Below are 22,829 nucleotides of genomic sequence, written 5' to 3' on the forward strand. Positions count from 1 at the left end.
GTTTCATTAAGTTGCTTAGGGCCTAGGTTGCTGAGGTTGGCCTCAAACTTGTGATCATCTTGTCTCAGCCTCCAAGTTGCTGGGATTATAGGCATGCACTATCACACCCGGCTAAGAATGAATTCTCTTTTAAATATTCTTTAATTTCAAAGTAACTTTGTATAGCGTCTATGTAATTTGTATTCAGAGTTAACATTAACCAGAATGATAATTATATTTATGACAACATTGGACATTTACACAGATTTAAAATCTTTATAAATAGTAAGGTGATTAAAAATAAGACTAGAATTTTGAGGACAGCAATAAACATGAATAACACTATTTTATTAATGAACATATGCAAGAAGCCTGGAGCACAGATTACTAAGAGTAACTTATTTAACTGAACAGAAAAACTACAAGCTCAGAATATATGTAGCATAAAAAAATTTAGGATAGTCAAAGCAATGCACAAAAAGCAATTTCCAAAATGGTCAATGGTTGAGTGTTCATAACTAATTATTAGTAGAATTTTCTAAAATACAGACTACAACATCAAGATGAAATCAGGTTGATAAAAAATAGATAATGTTCTCTAATCACTTCCAAAAGCTAAATCAACACCAAATATTGGGTATAGACTATAACAAGGGTTCCTTTAATAACAAAAATTTTAAACAGGTTGTAGGTAATATTATAGAGCATCAGAAAATGAAAAGAGTTTCATCTCCTTCAAACATCTTCTACTATCAGATACAAACAAATAAATCTATTCACTGATATCACGGAATATACCAGAAAATACAATTTAGAAATATAGGTTAAGTCACCATCTCATCTTTTTTGATTTGGTTTCTATTCTACTTCTTTTGCCTCCCACTTTTTCTATGATAACAAAACTAGAAAAAGTTTGTGGCAGAAATCATGATATAGAGACAGTTTAAACATGGCCTTTATTTTTTTATGGATACACAGGGAATGAAGTGGACATACCCTTGTTAAATATTTAGTTTACTACTGAACTTAATTCTATCATTTTAAAATCTAAAATAATTACTACACTGTGCAACAGAAAAATAATGCATTGTCTATAGATGCATGTGGACTTGGTTTCATTATTTCCTTACTTGGTTTTGTCTCATCAATGCTATTCTGCAGTTCCCTTGCTTTCTAATATCACAAGCACCCTACTAGAATGATTTTAAAACAACATTCCTGACTGGATCTTCCACATAAAATAGGATTGATGAAGTAGAATTAAAAATGACACCAATCCATCAAATGTAGAATATATATTATCTAAGGGAATTTATGCTTTGATAAATAAATGTATGTGTGTCCTTTCCTTTTTGAGACAGGGGTCTCATTGTGTTATCCAGGCTGCTCAAAATCATGTGCTCAAGCAATCCTCCTGCCTCAGCCTCCAGAATAGCTGGGATTACAGGCATGCACTACCATACCTGGTATAATCCTGGGTTTCAATATAAAGTATTTCCTATTTTGTTCATGGTCAAAAATTAAAGTCACTGGCCTAGAAGTCTCATTTTTCTTTATGTGCTAATATTTGTCTCAAAATTTCCCAAATAGAGTATGTCATACATTTTTAACATAGAAATCTCTTCAACTAAGAGTGTCCAAATATAGACCAACTGTTATACATGATAACAGATTTATTCAACCTTTCTCCTTTTATTAAAAGCAGTTATATATAAAAAGGCATTATTAATTTGGGACATACGTAAATTCACATAAACATGAATACATAATGAAAATTGACTAGAAAAGTAGTAAAATTTACAAAGGAACATTCAACTTTATTCATTGCACACATAATTTTCAATATACTTTTAATGACTTGATATAATAATGCAAGAACTTCAAGTTTCCTACTCCAGGAAACAACTTTGGGATATGAAGTAGCATGTTAATTTAAATCTTACTTTACACTTAAACTTTGAATCTCTTTTCCACCATTCTATAATACTAATTCTTGATTATTTCTTTATAAACACCCTCTTTAATCACATGTCTCCTTTAAAATTCTTAATAATTTTCTTTTGCCTTCAGCATAACTTTAGCCCAGCATTCACTAATTTACTAAACAAATATGTATATACCTAGCACAAGCAAGGGATGGTAGACCATACAAAGATAAGCAACATAAACCCTGCCCTTTAGGAGCTTACAGTCTTAAGAGGGGAGAAAATATCCCAAATAAATTCTGACATAGATTCATAAAGGGACAGTACAAGGATTACCATTACAGTATTATATGTGGTGGTGAGGAATTACAGGCAATCTGGTACCTATCACTGGGAAAAAGAACAGGTAAGATGGAGGATATACAGGGTGAAGAAGCACAATGCTATAGGTATAAATAATCTAGAGGAAGACAATTGGATAGAACTTAAAAAAAATGTTAAGTGAAAAAAGTAAAACACAAAATGGGATCTACAGCACAATATGATTTATGTAAATAAAAAATACAAAGTAATAAATATTTCCTAAGAACAAAGAATAATGCACATCAAACACATTAGAATGATTGCCTATAGAGGAAGTAGAGGACAGGGAAATACGACCAAGAAATAAGAATCAATAAAATAAGAAAAAAGCCATAATGACAAAGCACTAGGAATTAATTATGATTAACTCAACCTGCTACACTTGAGGTCCAAAGGGGAAAAAGAGTGACCAGGCGTGACCAGAGCCAAAAAGAAGATCTACTAAAGTATTATAGAAGTTCAGAGAAAATAAATTACTTCCCAAGAGGGTTTGATGTACACAGGAAAGATATATATGTTTGTTTGGACGGTACTGGCAATTGAATGCAGGGCCTCATACATTCTAGGCAAGTGCTCTAATACTGAGCTACATCCCCAAACCCAACATCATTTTAAATGCTTTCAGCAGATTAGTTCTATGTCATACAATTTGCAGAAGATCAAAAATGAGTCTTCTCTTTTAGAATTTCTGTAGGACCAATTGAAACAAGTAAGTTAGATGCAAATGCCTGCAAATCAACAAATTTATTTACAAAATTGATTTTGGAAAGGCAAAACTTTTACATTACTTATATATACTTTCCTACCTGAGTTATTTATATCTACAATTAACAGCTAAAGAATGCTAGAAAACTAAGCATGTCACACTCACTTAATTTCATATTTTGTTCGTAGAGATGATTCTGAGGCATCTCTGTTAGATACCATCTAGAATCTTGAATCCTTGAAAACCAACAACAGACAAATAGGATCAAGAGGGATACAGCCAGGACAACATGGTATGCACAAGGCATGAAAGAAAAGAATATCTGGGTAGGATATATATGAAACATCTGGGCAAGATTTAAGGGTGTGTATATATTTTAAAATGACAGGAATATGTATTAAAAATTATTAAAAAATAGAGGAGTAAAAGAACTTAAGATGATTGCTAGAAGAGGAAAATAAAAGATTTACTAGAGAATAAGAACTTTATATCCATTCCAAATAATATATACTACACAGAAATAATATACTGACTTAGCAGAAACAAAAACAAAAGGGTCAAACAGCAATTTCATTGCTCAGAGGACTTTTTTTTTGAAACATGGAGACTTTAAGAATAAAAAGTAGGTTTAAGGAAAAAAGAGTTGATAATATCTTTGTTTTTTGTCTTTTTAAAAAATATTTTTAAAATTGAGATGGACCTTTACTTTATTTATTGATTTATTTAAATGTGGTGCTGATGCTGAGAATTGAACCCAGTGCCTCACACATGCTAGGCACTCTACCACTGAGTCACAACCCCAGCCCTGTTTTTTTTTTTTTTTTTGAAACTGGGGAATCAAACCCAGGGCTTTGTGAATGCAAGGCAAATGCTTTGCTGCTGAGCTACATCCCAGCCCAATACCTTTGTTTAAAATAGACTTTTCTGTCCATCCTGACAATTCAGTATGTGCTTTTACATTATCAATTGAATCTTTCTCTAATTCATAGTATCATATTCTGTGATGTGCATGATTTATGCTAACATGACATCTCAATACAATGTGTTATCATAGTTTGATGCTACATAAATAACTGTTAAGTTGCTAACAACAGAAATGTTCAAAGGTTCAGATATGAATGTTAATTTTTTCCTTCTCTAATCAGTAAAACGAAAGATTCCTTAGTAGGTTAGTTCATTTTTACACTATTCCATAAGTACTAAAATATCAAAGTGAAGAAATTAAGTAGATACTTAGTATAAGATAGCTCAGCAAGCAAAAGACAGAAAAACTCACTTGATTATCAAAAGTCACCACCCAAACATTGTACTTACATATTAAATCTATGTTTAAAATGTTTTATGTCCTTTCTGCATTAGTTTATTTCTTGGTTCTGTCTAGTTTATTTCTTGATTGTTTTATGGATCTTTGTTAAATTTTTTTAATGACTTCTTATTTAATACTGACTTTCCCAAGCCAAAGTTACTACATTCCTCTATTCAGTTTGGACAAACAAAAGTTAAAAAACAAAACAGGCAATTAGCTTTAAATATTTTAGTAAAGGCTGTCAGCTGGTTATGATGTTTCAGATTCCTTAACAAACACATGATTAATTTGCTTTGTAATTGGTAAGATTAAAAATAACAGAAAAAGCTAGGTGCAGTTATTTGTACCTAGCATTCGGGAGGCTGAGGAATGAACCCAGGAGTTAAAAAAAAAGAAGGAAGGAAAGCTTTGAATAGCTAATATCCTACTATACAGAGGAAAACAACTAGATTAGTTTAAGTCAAAGAGATTACAGATATTTCATCTCTGAAATTAAGAGTTTAAAAATTAAGTAATCCTTTGTGAATGCCCTCAACACTTTGAATTATTGAACTGGCATGATTTGGGAAAAAAACTTCTGTTTGCTGCTATAATAATTGTTCCTAATATATATATTTAGACATTTCATTGTGATTTCAATAGCTAGAATTTGATTGTCATATACTAAATGAACAATATTCATAAATTTTTTATGTTAAGGTTTTTTTGGGTGATGGGCAGTACTGGGAAATCAAACTCAGAGCCTTGCACATGCTAGGCAACAGCTCTACAACTAAGCTACATCCCCAGCCCTAAAGTAAATTTTTAAATTCTACAAATTACCTATTTCCTTTATTTCAGAGAATTCAGATATTAGAACAATACATATTATTAGTAGAGGTAAGGCACTTTAATATTTACAAATGAAAGAAAAATATCAGAGCTCATAAAACTTGAGTCCTTTACATGGTGTACACTCTTTCTTAGTCATTTGAATCTCATTTATATACATTTTGATAGTTATTTGTCCAGGTTCACATACTGACCCACTATATATTCCAGCATTATATACCTAAAACTGAATGTAATTCTTAAACTTCTTACTTATTAGTTGCTACAAAGATTTAACCAGACAGCAAACACATATTTATTCTTAGTATAATAAGAATATATATATATATATATATATATATATAATATTGTTTAGCTAAAAATTAAGTGGAACTAGAATAACTAATAAATTTTTCTACCTAACATAATCAAAAACTGAGTTTGTTTCCTAAGTATTTTCATCTATGCTAGCTAAAAATTACATCTAGTAGCATGTTAACAGGAAAATATTCATTTTTTTCCTAGCACTTATGTCTTTTCTATTTTCAACAGTATGTAAGAGAATTATTTGCTTTTGTCAGAATTATCTACCTCAAATTAACCACAGATACATAGTAACTATATACCATTAAACATACAGTTTTAGATTTATTAATTAGATGATACACCAGTTTTAAAGCAAATAATTCAAAAACTAACCTTTTTGTACTCCTAAAAGGGCAGGAGAGTTCTCTTGAGAAGTTCTGTCAGGTTCCTGGGGAGGTACAACCATGGCAAGTGTATGCATTGGTACACGAGGAACCTAAAAAGTCAACTCAGAAAAAAATCATCTCAGATCAAAAAATGAAACAAAGGCCCATAAATAAAACAGAGATATTGTTTTATATTTTTTTCATATACCACAAATTCACTTTATTTCTTAAAACTTAAGAAATAAAAAACATCTACACCAAGAAATAATTTTTGAGAATATTAAATGGAAAATCTGCAAAGAGTATATAATTTAAGCTAAATGAAATTAATGTTAGTCTTTTGCTGAATAAAGGATCCTGTTAGTCCCATTTAGAGCCAGGAATACAAGTTACATACTATTCACTGAGCATTTTACCCTTATTCAAATTTTATATGACTCAAAAGAGAAAACAAAAATTCAACATATTTACTGAATTGGGGGTATGCTAACAGTTATCAGGATAACTTTGTAGAAAATAATTAAGGCTTTCACTAAGCTTGGTAAGCTTAGTATACTCTATATTTTTTCCATAAGTTAAGTAGCTTTAACATTTATTTTAATGATTTTTGGTGTATATATAATAGTTAACTATACTTTCCTATTGACAAAAATGACTATCTTAATGATACCGTCTTGAGAGGTGTTAAGTGAAAAGCTTTTCCATGGTTCAAGATTATACTCAATATATTCATTACAACAAACAAAAAGGGCTAGAGATATAGCTCAGTGGTACAACGCTTGCCAAACATATGCAAAGCCCTAGTTCAATCCCCAGTAACACTCAAAACAACAACACAAATAACCTAGTTGTGGTAAAATAACAATACAGAATACTTGTGTGTGAATCTATGTCATTTTTAAAAACCACTATTTTCAGTAAATAGGACAAAAGCATTTCCATGTATCTTGGAAGAAAATATGACTTTGATGAAACTAATTTTTAAACAAAAGTTAATAACTTTAAACAATACTTTTATTAACAAATAAAGTCCATTTTACTTTACCTGAGATTGATCTTGAGAAGGTGGGTTAAGATGAGACATATCTGTAGTAGGAACTGACAGAACATTATTTGGGTAATCCAATAGATAAGAAACAACATTAGTATGGCCACCCTTTGCTGCTTCAATAAGCATTGTTGAGCCATCCTAAGAAAAAATTGATACCATAATTAATTCTTTGTAAATTTATTCTTATAATCTGATAGATACAACTCATACAAAATTGAATCTCATTTAAACAGTAATAAATATTTAGCATTAAGAGACCAACCATATTTTTATAATAATTTTATTATTTATTTATTTTTAAGTAGAATACCTTGAGTCGATGAGTAGGGTCAGCCCCATGAGCCAAAAGTAGCTCAACAACTGCCAGGTGGCCGCCTGCACATGCCAGTGACACTACTGTATGATCATTATTGGCTGTAGCCCTATTCACATTGGCACCTTCAAAGAAAACATAGCAATCTTAGCAAAGATTGAAATCAAACCAGTTCAGACAATATCATTTTAAAGATCTTTTTGAAGTCGAACACAGATACAAAAAATTATGCAAATTGTAAGTGTATAGAGTGAAAACTTTTCACAAAGTGAACACACCTGTGTAACCAACACCCAGATCAAGAAACAGAACATTATCCACATACCAGAAGCCCCATCTTGTGCCCCTTTCAGTCATTACCCACCACCCCCAAAAGTAACTACTACCCTGACTTCCAAACTGGTTTTAGTTTTTCAATTTTATATGAATGAAATCATACAATGTATTCTTTTGTGTCTGGCTTCTTTCCCTCAATATTACATTTGTGAGATTCATCCATATTGTTGCGCGGAGTTGTAGTTCGTTCATTCAATATCACTTTTTTTTTTTTTTAAATATTTATTTATTTTTTTTTAGTTCTCGACAGACACAACATCTTTGTTGGTATGCGGTGCTGAGGATCGAACCCGGGGCTGCATGCATGCCAGGTGAGCGCGCTACCGCTTGAGCCACATCCCCAGCCCAATCAATATCACTTTTAAAATGAAAAATCTAGGGGCTGGGGATGTGGTTCAAGTGGTAGCGCGCTCGCCTGGCATGTGTGCGGCCCAGGTTCGATCCTCAGCACCACATACAAAGATGTTGTGTCCGCCGAAAACTAAAAAATAAATATTAAAAAAATTCTCTCTCTAAAAAAAATTTAAAAATAAAAACGGAAAATCTAGAAGACTAAGATTAATAAATATATGTAGGTTATATAAGCATCAAATAATACCACTGTATGTAAATCTCAAATTGTTTCAAAGACAGTTTTGATCTACTTCTAGAAAGTGGCAATATGGCCAGGTTTCAAAGTAGAGAAAATAAATTTTGTAAACAATATTTTAAGAGAAATAATTTTAATATTGTGTATTTAAAAGCCAGAATGACTGAGATATGGAAAGAGAACAGAAGATTATTCAAATATTTTACTTAAAAGACTCCTTAGTGGGCTGGGGATATAGCTCAGTTGGTAGAGTGTTTGCCTCACATGCAAGCCATGGGTTCAATCCCCGGCCCCACAAAACAAAAATAAATAAACCAAAAACTCCTTAGTAAGCTGTTCAATACCTTTGTACAATATGATCTGAAAAAAAGTTTTAATGCAAAATCTTTTCTTAGCCTCTCTTTTGATGAATTGTTTTTGAACCCTGGAAATAGGACCTAGTTTTTAGTTCAACCACTTTTTATAATCCCAAAAGGTCTCAGCTAGAATGGTAAAACTACAGAAATATTCATTCTTCTTCTTTTAATTCCAGAAACTTACATAAGAGGAAAATAGGTCAGTGTGTAAAACTAATGTTTTAATTTATTTAGTTAGTTTTCAGAAAATATTCAACTGAATATAACTCCAAATTGCAAAAAAGTATTTTGGGAAAGACACAGCAATGAATATCCTTACATTAGCAATGTGAAATTTTTAAAAAGTTGTTAACAATAAATTTAGATGGTGGTATTGTTCAGCAGCTTTTATAGACTACAAAGGCTATAATATAATCCATGTGTTCTTATTCCTGACAAGCAGAGTTGTTGGATATGATCAGATGTCCTCTTTAGGAAAGAAGCATAAGAGAACTCTAAAAGTTAGTCATCTATTTATTTCTTCTATGTGGCTGATGTAAATAGTTTTTCCAGATGATGTCTCAGAACACAATGGGAAAATATGCCTTATTTGGCAGCAAAAATGTTATATGAAGAAAATAAACCTGGTTTTATTCAATTAAATAGCTGGATGTGGTGGTACACGCCTACAATCCCAGTGGCTCAGGAGGCTGAAGTAGGAGGATCGTGAGTTCAAAGCCAGCCTCAGCAAAAGCAAGGCACTAAGCAACTCAGTGAGACCCTGTCTCCAAATCAAATACAAAATAGGGCTGGGGATGTGGCTCAGTTGTTGAGTGTCCCCGAGTTCAATTTCTGGTACCTGCCCTCCAAAAAAAAAAAAAACAAAACAACAACAGTAAAAAACAAAAAACAAAAAAAAAAAAAAACAAAAACAGGTAAATTTAAAATGAGACTAATACTGCATTTTTAATGTCAAAAATATAGAATTCTATTAAAACACAGATACAAAATTTTTATTTTAATTACACGACACCACTTGTATTTTAGCATTCTCTTCTAGGAACTTTCATCAGATATCATAGTACCTTTGATACTATAAGAATTAGACTGAACCAAACAAAATTTCTGACATCAGCAATTTTATTTAGAAAATGATAAATTCAGTATGGTTCAACCTAATACAGGGTTTGGCACCATTTCAGTATTTTAGAAGCAATCTTGAAGTAGTTCTTCATCCATCAGTTGAACAACTTTTCCTAATTTATTATATCTACAAATAACAAGAATTTCTAGATTATTAAAATAAAAAATAGCTGAGTATGAGGACATGTTCCTATAGCCTTAGCTAGTCAGAGACTGAGGAAGAAGACTTGCTTAAGCCTAAGAGTTTAAGCCTAGCCTAGCCTAGGCAACACAGCAAAACCTCATCAAAAAATAATTAGAAAGGACACTTACAGATTTTGTTAATACAACTCTATCACAAAAAAAAAAAAAAAATAGCAGACTTTCTCTCTATTCTCCAACTCTATCTCTAGCATAACTGTCTTATTATTAAATGGCGAACATCTACATAAGTAGAGACAGGCGTTTATATTTGTTTTTGCAATTTGGGAAAGCAATCATAAACCATATGGCTGATGAAAATTTTAAAATTCAAAAATTGCCAATAAACACCTCACAAACTCTATGCTTACTAAATAAATTATACCAACAAAAGACTAGGATACAATATTTGTACTACAAGTAAAGTAGCCTTAACATAAATTGCAAATGCTTAAGATTTTTTTCTTTTCAGAAATTAGTTTCTTGGAAAGGATCAATTGCACTTTCTTTACCTTTGCTTATGAGAAACTGCACAGTGCACAAATGACCAGCTCTTGCAGCTTTCATCAAAGGTGTTCTTCCACCTTCAGATTCATGCTCCTGTTCAACAGAAAAAGAATCTGTCACTGACAACTGATTAAACACCTACTTTAAGCACTTAGTATTAATGATATGAGAAATAATGAGGATTTAATACTTACTCAATGTAGCCACTTATACTACCTACCTCAATTTTTCCAATATAGAGGATTAACTTCAGTCCACATGAGATGGTGTAACTTTTATGGGCAAGTTCAGTTTTGCATATCAAACAATAATCACTAAAGATAATATTAATGTTCAATTTGGTCCCCAAGAGAAATAACTGTCTTTTTCTAATTCTAAGGTTAAGAAAATATTTTTCTAACAATTCATCTGAACTGTGAAAAAGAAACCTTAGTCCTATAAGGTGTTTAGAAGGGTTGTAATCTTTTTTCAAGAGCTACTAAGAGCTCTATCAAAATATGGTAACAAATCCCTAAATTAAAACGTTATGGTATGATAGAAGTAAAGGGAAATAGGAAAAGAAAAACATAACAAAGGGCAGATTTTTTTTTAATGGAGTAGAATTTAATTATTTAAATAGTCAAAGACAAAAGATGCAGTTTTATAACAGCAGAGAGATCGTTATTCTTCCAAGGAAGTTTGCCAGCAAGGAGACCTCATATTACATGGCATTAAAAGAAGCTTGGCTGTATGATGACCAGTACTGTATGCTAAGAGAATTGTAAACCTTTACTTATTATATTCACCTAAATGTTGAAATATAGTTGAAACTTTTGCTTCCATGAAAAGTTTTTTCACCTACCTCCTTTTCATTATGTATGCAAACATGAATTTTTGTTCTGATTCTGTTTTGTTACTAAGAAAAACCTGAAAAAGTGATTCCATAAGTCTTTGTTCAGCTCTGTTCTTCTAAATTAACTCCTAAAACCCTTTAGTTACCAAATATAGGCGATCTGCCAATAGAAAAGAATTTAGTATATTTGTAAAACTATATCTGAAAATATATTAAAAACTATTCAGGCAAACTAATAAGAAAAAAGAATAGATTGTCAATCCAATGGAAACTTAAAATTGAAGTATAGTGACTAAAATTCCATTCTAAGAGAGGTGGAGTTTTGCTTTTTGCTTTCTTAATCTTGATTCTGCTGAATCACTCAACTTATAAAAATTAATTTATGCTTTGACTTTTTAATTTTTAAACATGTTGATTAGACAAAAACCTCTAGTAACCCTAAGTTACAAAACAATGAGTAACTATAGAAATACCTAAACAATTTGGCTTTAGAATGGATTTTGAACTTACATGCTAATGAAGGTAAATCTAACATTCTGGCAATTTACTTCAAATAAAACAAAACATACGTCAAGAAGACCTTACTTAGAGAGACCTACAAAGTTCTTTGTCTAGTTTTCCCATGCAACTTATTTCTGAACTGTCATTTCAACCAACCAAATCCTGAAAATAAACTGCCCTTTTAACAATTTATTTCTCCCCCTGCCTCAGGGCTTTTATACATGTTTGTCTTTCTGTAACACATCTCCAGTAAACTCCTTTTCATCCCACAAACCTCAGGTCAAGTGTTATTTCCTAAAAGAAAATTCCTTTAGCTTCCTGACTACATAGACCACTCTTCCTGGTTTTGACTTGAATCTCTCCTTCATAAGTTATAGTCTTATATACTAGTTTGTGTGTTTAAATATCTCTCCTCCACTAAACTATAACTTCTGTGAGAGCTGCAATAGTGTCCATGTTTAGCTCACCATTGTACAATTAATGCCTAAAACAACAAAGTGATTGAATATTGTTTACCAACCAGGAATCTAGGCATAACTGAACTCTCAAATCCTCCCTCTTATCATACAAAAGTTTTTATTTCTACTAGGTAAATGAGAGAAAAGCTGAACAAAAAAATTAAGGATTAGTAGCTAAGCTTAAAAGTAAGAGATGGATTATATGCATTTGATAAAACATTATTAATAGGACATGGGAAGGCAACATTAATGTCACTTCTCCTTGCTTTCCATTTTTCTCATTCTAAACCTAACAGTAATACCCACCAGCCTAACTAGGTCTCATGAGTAATGGCAAAGACTGAAGATTTTAAAAGCCCTGCTTCAGAATTTAAGCTTTTAAAAATAACTATTAATTCTGTATATTTAAAAATATTACCATAGGTATAAAATATCAGAATGTATAGTTCCTGGATCCTACTATAAGGTACGTTTTAAAATTCAACTTGCTAATAAAATTCCTGAAATAAAAGGTTTGAAAAGATACTTATTTTATTTTCCTCTCTATAAATACACATTTAAATTCCTTTGATTTTGAACATGTTTGAGTAAATGTTTGATAAAGCAATGCCACAACTTTATATCTGTAACATTTTATGTTCTAAAATTAATAGAACTAGGGATATACCTCAGTGGTGGAGGGCATATTTAGCAGGTGTAGAGCCTTGAGTTCAATCCCCAACACAAAAAACTTTTAATAGCATATATCCCATAACAGAAAACAAATTGCTCCCAAAATATTTTATCATTAAATCCTTTAAAAACAGAAATTTAAAGTTGTTTATACTAATTATAAATGTTAGCTTTATTTGTAAAGATAATATTTGTTCAAGACTAATGAAATTTTAGGATATGAGTTATTTCTAATTTTTTCTTTCATAAACACAGAAAATTATTTTCCAAGGTTACAAATTTAGATATTGTGTATCTTAATGTTTCTTTTCTGTTCCTGGGAATAGCTAGAACAATATAAGAAATAATCTAATCCTTGTCCATTTGGTGAGATTTATTTGTAAATCCATCTGGTACTCTTATCTTTATTGGGTATATAATTTAAAACTACTGATTCAGTTTGTATAATGGCTATTGTTTCACTGAGATTTCCCTATTCTGAAGTCAATTTTGCTAATTTATATATTTATGGAAAAAAATCTGTATTTATTTTATCTGAGTATTCAAATTTATTGATTCTCTACTGTATCAAATAGTTATAACTCTAAGTTTCTATTGTTTGGTTTTTCAGTACTGGGGATTGAACCCAGGACCTAACACATGTTAGGCAAGTGCTACCACTGAGCTACATTTCCAGCATTAAGTTTCATTGTTTACCTGTACTTTTCTACCATTAAAAAAAAAAAAAAGTCTGGTTTGCTTTTTGCCTTGTTGATAGTTTTTTTGAAAAATGTCAGCTTTTAATTTTGCTCTCTATCCTTATTTTGTCTTTTTTTTTTTTTAAATCGCTTTTTGGTTGTTTTCTATTATATTAACATTTGCTTTTATATTTGTTATTTCTTTCCTTCTTTGTGCTATTGTTCTTTTAATAGCCTTATTTATTTTCATTTTTTAAATTTTACTATATATGTATGTGTAAAGCTCTAATTTTCATTTTAAAGGTCCCATATTCTCTCCACCTCTAATTTTTGATATGTAGTGTTTTTATGGTAATTCCTTTGGAACATCATAATTTTTACTGAGATTGCCTCTCAAATAGATGAATTAAGTAGAAATATTTTTCTTGAGATTCTTTCTTTTTTCTTTAAACTGGGGATTGAACCCAATAGTGCTTAGTCACTGAGCTACATCTCAACCCTTTTTTCTTTTGAGATAGAGCCTCACAAAGTTGCTGAAGCTGGTCTTGAACTCAGATCCTCCTGCCTCTACCTCCAATGCTGCTGGGATTACAGATGTGTGCCACTACACCCAGATTTTTTTTCTAGCTTCTAAATGTATATTATTTTAAAAAAAAATATATATATATATATATTATTGTTAATTTTTAAAAATTAATTAATTAATTTGAAATGCTAGATGTTGAACTCAGTAGATGTTGAACTCAGGACTTTATACATGCTAGGCAAGCAGTCTATCACTAAGCTACATCTCCAACCCCTGACTCTTAATTTTCAAGCAAGAGAGATCAGAGAATACACATTATATAAGGAATTAGGGATTCTTAAGACTTCGTTTTTGGACTGAAACATGGACAATTTTTATATTATATTTATATTATATAAACATTTATATAAAATGTCCCATGTGTAAGAAAAAATATTTATTGGAATCAGAATGCTAGCTCTCTATAAGAAACTTAAGTTTTATACATTTAAGAATTTTTTTTTATTTTTAGTTGTAGATAGACACAATATCCTTATTTTATTCATTTCTTTTTATGTGGTGCTGAAGATAGAACCCAGGGCCTCACATATGCTAGGCAAGCACTCTACCCCCGAGCTACAACCCCAGCCCATAATTTTTATGTTTTTAACTGTTTTATCTGTTTGACCTTTTATTGGTTTCATAGAGAAGTGTGAAAAAAAAAAAAAAATCCTACCACTACAGAGGTATTCTTACCATTTTCCTTGCAATTTTGCAGTTGAATCTTTTTGGCTTAAAATTCCATTGTCTCATATTAATATTTTGCCTCACATAATTTTTCTAATATTTTATCAATCTTCCCTATCATTTTGCTTTAGGTTTATCTCCTGTAAACATCATTTGCTGGATTTTTAATTTTTAATTTTAATTTAATTCAAAATTCTACCTCTTAACAATGGAGTTCAATGGCTTTTGTATTTGTTCTGATTACTGATGCATTTTTCTAAAAAAAAAAAACCTTAAAGGTTATTCAGCACTTTATCCTTCTGAACAACAAAAGGACTGGTATAACTGTTAACCTAACACATTCTTCTAAATTTCACATTATTGTCTAGAATTTTAGCACTAGTTTGGTTTTAAACATAAAAATTCAAAAATTTAAGCTAAAAAATTTATACTTATAATGTTTTAAAACCAATTTCTTTGCTTACCGTAGCTTCTTGCATCCCACGCCTTCCTCCAGGACTCAGTTTGATTACTGATGTACATATCTTTTAGTAGTTCTTTGGCAAGGATCTGATGATGGTAAGCTCTTTTATTCTTTGTAGATCTGAATGCTCATTTTTCCTTCTCTGGAATAGTAGTTGAGTATAGAATTCTATATTGCATTATTTATCTTGGTATTTTGAGGACATTACTCCCCATTGTCTTCTGTGCTTTATTATTGTTGATGAGAATGTCAAAAATTTGATGGTTGTTCCTTTGTAGGTAATGTGCCCCCTCCTTCCCCCTGTAGCTTTTAAGATATTTTTCTTTAGTCCTAAAATTCTAAAGCCTTATTCGTTCTCCTGAGCAATCAATATGGTTTTCAATAAAGAATTTATGTCTGCCTTCAATTCTGGAATATTCTCCATCAATATCTCTTCAAACACTGCCTTCTCTCCATTTCTATCCTTTTCTGTAGGAACTCCAAATAGATGTATGGTACAGCTTCTAAATCTATCCTTTCTTTCTCATTCTTTTTCATATTTTCCATCTCTTTATCTTTGTGCTTGTTATGGTTTAGATCTGAGGTATCCCTGAAAAGCTCATGTGTGACAATGCAAGAAGGCTTAGAGGTGAAATGACTTTTGAGTTTGTACCTAATCAGTACAATCATCCTTTAATAGAGATTAACTGGTTGCTAACTGTGGGCAGGCAGGGTGTGGCTGGAGACAGTGGGTCATTGGGGGTGTGCCTCTGGCATATATAGTTTGTCCCTGGTGAGCAAAAGCTCTCTCTGCTTCCTGATTGCCATGTCCTGAGCTGCTTTCCTCTGCCACTCTCTTCCATTGTGATGTCCTGCCTTTCCTCAGGCCAAGAGTGGCCACCTATGGACTAAGACCTCTGAAACGTTGAGTCCTAAAATAAACTTTTCCTCCTAAAATTGTTCTTGTCAGGTCTTTTGGTCACAGCAATGAAAAAAGCTGACTAAATTGCAATATTGTGTTATTTCTTGTTTTATCATCTGATTTACTAATTCACTCACTAAATTGTTCAACAGTGTATAATATATTGTTTGTCAGATATACTGATGTTCCCCCCTCTACCAAACTAAACCTTTGTTTTATTGCATATACTCTTGTTATCAACTCATTATCAGCTTTTGTTTTACCATCTCACATTTTTTCGTGGCTGTAAGATAGCGTGTCTAAAACTCTCAAGACTAAAGTCTTTCATTACAATTTCCTTGAGTGTATATTCTGTTTTTTTGCTGCTTTTTGTTTGCCTGCTTGCATTTTGACTATTTTTCTTGTCACAGATCTGCTTTTAAGTTTTGTAATTTTCTTGAGAAAATTCATTTTGCATAGGAGGTATTTTGTTTTGTTTTTCATCCACAACATCCCTTTTCATCAAATGGTTTAAAAGTTGTCTCCATCTGGCTCTTAGAATCCACTTCAGGAGTAGACCTTTCATTGGCATCTTAAGGTTTTTGGTCCATGGAGATATTTCAATTCTGTTCCCTAAGTCAAAGAATGATGTCCTCCCAAATTTTTAGTCACATTGTTGTCCTTGATTCTTACCTCTAAAACAATAGCTTTGGGTAGTTGCTTGGGGCTTTTTTCCATGTTGGTTCACAGGTAGAACAGTAAGTTTCCAGTTCCTTGCTTCATAAGTATACTAGATCTACTGATCTGCTACATGTGAGATGCATGAAGTTGAAATCCCAGCCCCTACTGCCCGATTTTTAAGCCTTATTTCTCCGAGGGACTATAGCTTTGGATATGGGTCTTTGCTTCATTTCTAGCACATGGAGATCTTTAATCTTGTTTCTGGGCAAAGCTACATATTTTTAGATTTGTTTTTCTCCCATATTCTGTTTATCATTTCTATATACCCGAGAAATTTCTATTACCAAGAAGCTTCCAAATACATTAATACTGACTTTACTTTCTTGACTGTTAGTCATTTGTACTTATATTTAAATAGCCTTCAGATACTGAAAATGACTCATTCAATACATAAAAACCTAGAGGGAATTTGTCCTTAAAAAATAAAAACCTCCAACAAACCGTATTTGGAGTTTCATGTATTTTAGATACTTTAGATTAAAAAAAAAAAAAAAAAAAAGGAAATAATGTCCCAGTTTTGAGTAGCAAAATTTATTTTATTTTATATTATTTTTGCGGTAAAATTTTAAAAAGTATGCATGTCATTCCTTAATAAAAAGTTAACATTAAAAAAGCAAGAAGTCATGCTTAAGGTTTATTAAAGTAAGCTAGTCACCTGTCTGAAATATATTGATTAGTGGATAATTAGAGTTCATAACCTCCCTAAAAGCTTATTCATGAAAAATATATTGCAATATTCTGGTTCTGGTGAATGAGCAGTATTAAAAAAAAAAAAAAAAGGTGGAACTTTTTCCTGCTTGATTTAGATTGCAAAATTAAACTTTATGTTCTAAAACCATAGCCTCAAAGCACCCAAGATATATATTAGGTATGTAACTATATCATACAGGCAGTATCTTTTGAAGTTGAAGGGAGAACATTCTCTAAGGAGAATGACCAGAATAATAGGAAAGGGGGAAGAGACTATTTTATGTCATGTATGTACCAGAGGATTCTGATATTTTCTCATAAGGAGGTTTGTTCTTCCAATCCACCACTATATATTAACCCCTATCTTTGTGATCTACTGTTACTGATCAGATTCAAATCCCTTAGGGAAACAAAGATGGCAAAAAGATTAAGAGGTACCACCCTAGGATTTGTATTTAGTTCATTTTCTTAAAAATACAAGTAATTAAGAGAAAAACTAAATATTTATTTTGGATGGAGAAAGAATGCTCAATTATAAAGTAAAGATGGAAAAAGAACAGAAATCAACATTGATGTATAATCATCTGCACAGACTGCAGCAGTATCTCAAAGTGTGAAATATTAGAATTGCCTGGGATATCAGTTAAAATGAAGACTGCCCATATTAGATCTACTGAATCTGAACTCTAAAAGTAGAGCAACAAACCTATTTTTTAAAAAACAACAAATAAAGTTATAGGACTTAGAATAAGAAAGAGACAGAGATAGAATTATTTATAGTACTATTTCCTTTATAACAGGAAGAAGAACTGCACCTAAAAATAGACTTGACTTTACATTTTTTAAAAAAAAATTTTTGTTTTAGTTGTCAATGGGCCTTTATTTGTTTATATGTAGTGCTGAGAATTGAACCCAGTGCCTCACATATGATAGGCAAGCACACTACCACTGAGCTATAATCCCAGCCCAATTTCACATTATTGATAGCTGCCTGTAATATTAAACTGAATCAAAATTGAAACTTCAAAAAATATTTTGTGAAATAAAGTTACCTACTAGGTTCAAAATAGAACAACATCCTTTCATTCAATAAGCTAATAATAAAGATATATTCTAATTATGCATTCTGATTAAGAATAGCTTGGTACTAAGAAATTTATTTTAGCCTGGCCTGTTATTTCTGATCCAATCACAATTTATCCCTAATTTAAAAGTTAAGAACTACTCCTGAGTTTAAACAAATGTCTCTGAGCTACAATGAATAATAAATTTGTTTGACTTTTTAAATCATAAGGCAAAGAAAAGAAATGCTTTTTTGTTTGGTATCAGGGATTGAACCCAGGGGCACTTAACCACTGAGCCACATCCCCAGTCCTTTTAAATTTTAAGACAGGGTCACTAGGTTGCTTATGGCCTAAGTTGCTGAAGCTGGCTTCCAACCTACAATCTTCCTGCCTTAGCCTCCCTAGCTCCTGGGATTAAGGACTGACTGGCAAGAAATACTTCTTATGAATAAGTATTCACCACTTTAAAAATCAATTTCGGAATGAAATAATTTTAAGAAAAAAAATTTTAGTTTTACAGAAATCGGGGCATGAACAACAGCAAATGTAAAGATGGAAACTATTTTTTTTTTCTTTTGAGAATTAAAATAACAATCCAATATATCACCATCAATCAGAGTTTCAGATTTTTGATGAACAAACTAGAATGTATAGGACTCTATAACTCTGGGATATCCTAATTCTACCAATGAGGAAAATGAAAATTAACTATATGAATAATAAAATCTAATTTTGCCTAAGAATTTTTAAGGAACACCACATAGGAAGAATACTAGGAATACAAACTACTAGTAGTGCAAATATTTTTATTTTTATTGGGACTTCTTTTCTAATTGAAAAGGACTTTCTTTGTCATCCAGCAGGGTCCTGAAACTTCTTGGCTGGAATTCAGATATCCAAAGTTTTGGTTACCTACAGCATCTACTCTTTATATAGTAGCTTACAAGCATCAAAGGCCACCCTCACCTGATGCTTGGCCGGATCTATGCCCTCCAAAAATGTCTTCATGTCCTCCTGCTTGTCCTGTGAAAGGAAAAAGAAGAACTCACGGAACTTATTCCAAAAATGAAAATCACATTTGGCCATGAAGACCTTGTGACTGGTATTTCAGGTGCTGGGCTTTGTTTACCTCAGGATCTTCAACTGAAAAGATGCTCTACGAGACTATAATCTCATGAGCAGAGTATGATTTTTTTAGGGTAAGATAATGTGATTTTCTTCTAATTAAACTTCATTATAAACCATCTTAAATAAAACAGTAATTCTGTTGAATTCTTTGCACTCATGCCTTTGTTTCAAAAGGCAATTAAAGGCACAAAAGCAAGAGTGTCATTTAAAAATAACCAAGGAAAATAAAGAAATCAAAAGATTTGTAAATATCAAAAATTGGGGGAAAATAGTAAGAAAAATGCTGTAATTTCATTAGATAAGCAGCCCCCCCATATAAATGTACTTAGTGCTTGCCTTTAAACAACTGAACAAGAACCTTCAAAGAATTTGAGATGAAATATCTGTATTTTCTCTAAATCTCAACTCCTAACAGAAACTACCTAATGATGTGACATACACAACTGAGGAAATGGTAGCATGCTTTTCAGTCATTGAATGGAATCAGTAAAGCCTTTAAATTAAGAAATGTGGCCTATCTTCAACAGATGAATGGATAAAGAAAATGTGGCATATATACACAATGGAATATTATTCAACCTTAAAGAAGAATGAAATTATGACATTTGCTGGTATAAATGGATGGAGCTGGAGAATATCATGCTAAGCGAAATAAGCCAATCCCAAAAAACCAAGGGCCAAATGTTTTCTTTGATATGCAGATATTAACTCATGATATGGTGGGGAGCCCTAGAGAGGAATAGAGTAACTTTAGATTAGATAGAGGGGAGTGAAGGGAGAGGAGGGCATATGAGGGTAAGAAGGATAGTAGAATCAATCAAGTATTATTACCCAGTGTACATACAATATGATTACATGACTGGTAGGATTGTATATCATGTACAACCAGAAGAATGAGAAATTATACTCCATTTATGTATGATGTATCATAGTGCATTCTACTGTCATGTATAACTAATTAGAACAAATTTTAAAAATTTTAAAAAAGAAATGTGGCCTAGCGAAGGCTTTACCTCCAAATGACTCCAATCTCCTTACCTGAGTCATATGTTTACCCCAGGGGCTATATGCTACAGATTCAGTAAGAAAGTATTCTAAGACAATTACATAATTTGAAGACACTGACTCTCAAGGCAAAAATCTATTTTTCTACTTTGAAACTTGGCTATATTGCCACTTTCTAGAAGTAGATCGAAACTGTTTTTGAAACAGTTTGAGATTTACAGTGGTATTATTTGATGCTTACATTAACCTATATATATTTATTAATCTTAGTCTTCTAGATTTCCATTTTTTAGTTGTCAATGGACCTTTACTTTATTTATTTATATGCAGTGCTGAGAATCAAACCCAGTGCTTCACACATGCTCGGCAAGCACTCTACCAGTGAGCCACAACCCCAGCCCCTAGATTTTCCATTTTAAAAGTGATATTGAATGAATGAACTATAACTACACACAATAATATGGATGAATCTCACAAATAGTAAGTAAAGGAAGCCACCCATTGGGGGGTGATGGGTAATGACTGAAAGGGGGACAAGATGGGGCTTCAATTTACAAATAAATTTTGCTAAATGGATGAGAAATAGATTATTTCTTATATTGTTCTAGCTATTCCCAAGGACATAAAAACAACCGTAAAATACACATCATCTAAGTTTGTAACCTCAGAAAATAATTTTCTGTGTTTATGAAGGAAAAAAACGTGGAAATAACTTATATCTTAAAATTTTATTAGTCTTGAACAAATATTCTCTTTACAAGTAAAGCTAACATTCATAATTAGTATAAACAACTTTGATTCCTGTTTTTAAAGGGTTTAGTGATCAGAGATTTGGGGGGCAATTTGTTTTACATTATGGGATATATGTTATTAAATTAAATTAAAAGTTTTTTTGTGCTGGGGATTGAACTCAAGGCTCCACACATGCTAAATATATACTGTACCACTGAGGTAGACATCCAGTTCTATTATTAATTTTAGAACGTAAAATGTTATAAATATAAAGTTGTAACATTGTTTTATCAACTATTTTATCAAACATATTGTTCAAAATCAAAGGAATAAATGTGTATTTATCTCTTTGACTTCTTTTTCCTGAGAGACATGTTTACCCTAGGGGATATATGCTACAGATTTAGTAAGAAAGTATTCTAAGATCATTACATGATTAGAAGACACTAACTCTCAAGGCTTACTTCCTTTTCCTTTCCCTGCCCATATTATTTTCAATGAATAGCAAGTCCCATTCAAACAAATAATAAGCACACAGTATCACAATGGAACCTATCAAGAATTCCCTACAAATACAGAAACTGAATAAAATTTTAGTTAAATATCCCCTATGCTATCTAAGAAGTTAAAGAGAATATGCACTCTTTAAATAAATAACTGAACAAAATGATAGTTGAAAGAGTTAAAAAAAAAAAAGTTTTAACTGAATAATGACAAAGATTAAGTGGAGAGATTATATTTGTAACTAACTAAAATTCAATGTCAAACAAAATCTTCCCACTTCTTCAACAATATTTAAGTAGGATAAAACAATGAGAGAAAAAACACTTAGGATGGAAAAGATAATGGCAATATTACAATGCCAGATTATTCTTTATTGAAGTAGACTTAGTAAATTAATTGTGTGGTTTGGAGATCAATATCTTTCACCTATTAAAATAATCTGTAGACTATTTTAGAATGAACTAAATCTACTACCTGTTCATTTTAAGTATTCCCCCAAAATGAAGTGTTGGAAATAACTGATGATGCATCCAGTATATACAAAAAGTTTTAAGAGAATAATTTATATAACATTTATCACTAATGATTCATACATTAAAAATTCATTTTCTTCAAGGATTTCAATTACACTTAATGTATCCTTGGGCTAAGAAAACATTCCAGACCATCTACCCTATCTCTACACAGGGAGTTGAGTTAATATATTCTTTAGAAATCATAAAATTAAGATTTCTTTAGCTAGGTTACTAAATATCATTGAGTTAAAAAAAAAAAAAAAAAAAAACCCTTATTTTAAAAAGAAAAGGAAAAAAAGGACGGGGAATAAAAGCAGCCTAGTGATTTGCCCAGTGACAATGAAACAGCCAAAGTAAGAATAGAAATTTTATACCCCTCAGCACTAGAAAAAGGCACTTTCTCTCTTCTAGATGCTAAATTACTAATATTTATATGACCTCGGTAAAAGAGTAGAGAAGATAGTATTAAATTTCATTTTA

At 31.5% G+C, this 22,829-nt stretch overlaps 1 protein-coding gene across 5 annotated transcripts in view; it reads right to left on the bottom strand.

The window, feature by feature from the left end:
* The window catches only part of Ankhd1 (ankyrin repeat and KH domain containing 1), a 132,039-nt gene that overhangs the window by 39,050 nt on the left and 70,160 nt on the right, over positions 1-22,829 (bottom strand). For 2 of the 5 annotated variants that reach the window (XM_071612308.1, XM_027927954.3), the window contains exons 11-15: positions 19,432-19,488; positions 10,241-10,328; positions 7,143-7,270; positions 6,827-6,970; positions 5,789-5,891 (exon numbers count right to left, since the gene is read on the bottom strand). In XM_071612308.1, the coding sequence (XP_071468409.1) occupies positions 5,789-5,891; positions 6,827-6,970; positions 7,143-7,270; positions 10,241-10,328; positions 19,432-19,488 (520 nt within the window). Of the gene's footprint in view, positions 1-5,788; positions 5,892-6,826; positions 6,971-7,142; positions 7,271-10,240; positions 10,329-19,265; positions 19,489-22,829 lie in introns of those variants that run through there. The other 3 variants (XM_027927955.3, XM_071612309.1, XM_027927956.3) reach the window with 2 other exon arrangements.

The sequence above is a fragment of the Marmota flaviventris genome, chromosome 5 (assembly GCF_047511675.1).
Source record: "Marmota flaviventris isolate mMarFla1 chromosome 5, mMarFla1.hap1, whole genome shotgun sequence".
NCBI classification, from domain to species: Eukaryota; Metazoa; Chordata; class Mammalia; order Rodentia; family Sciuridae; genus Marmota; species Marmota flaviventris.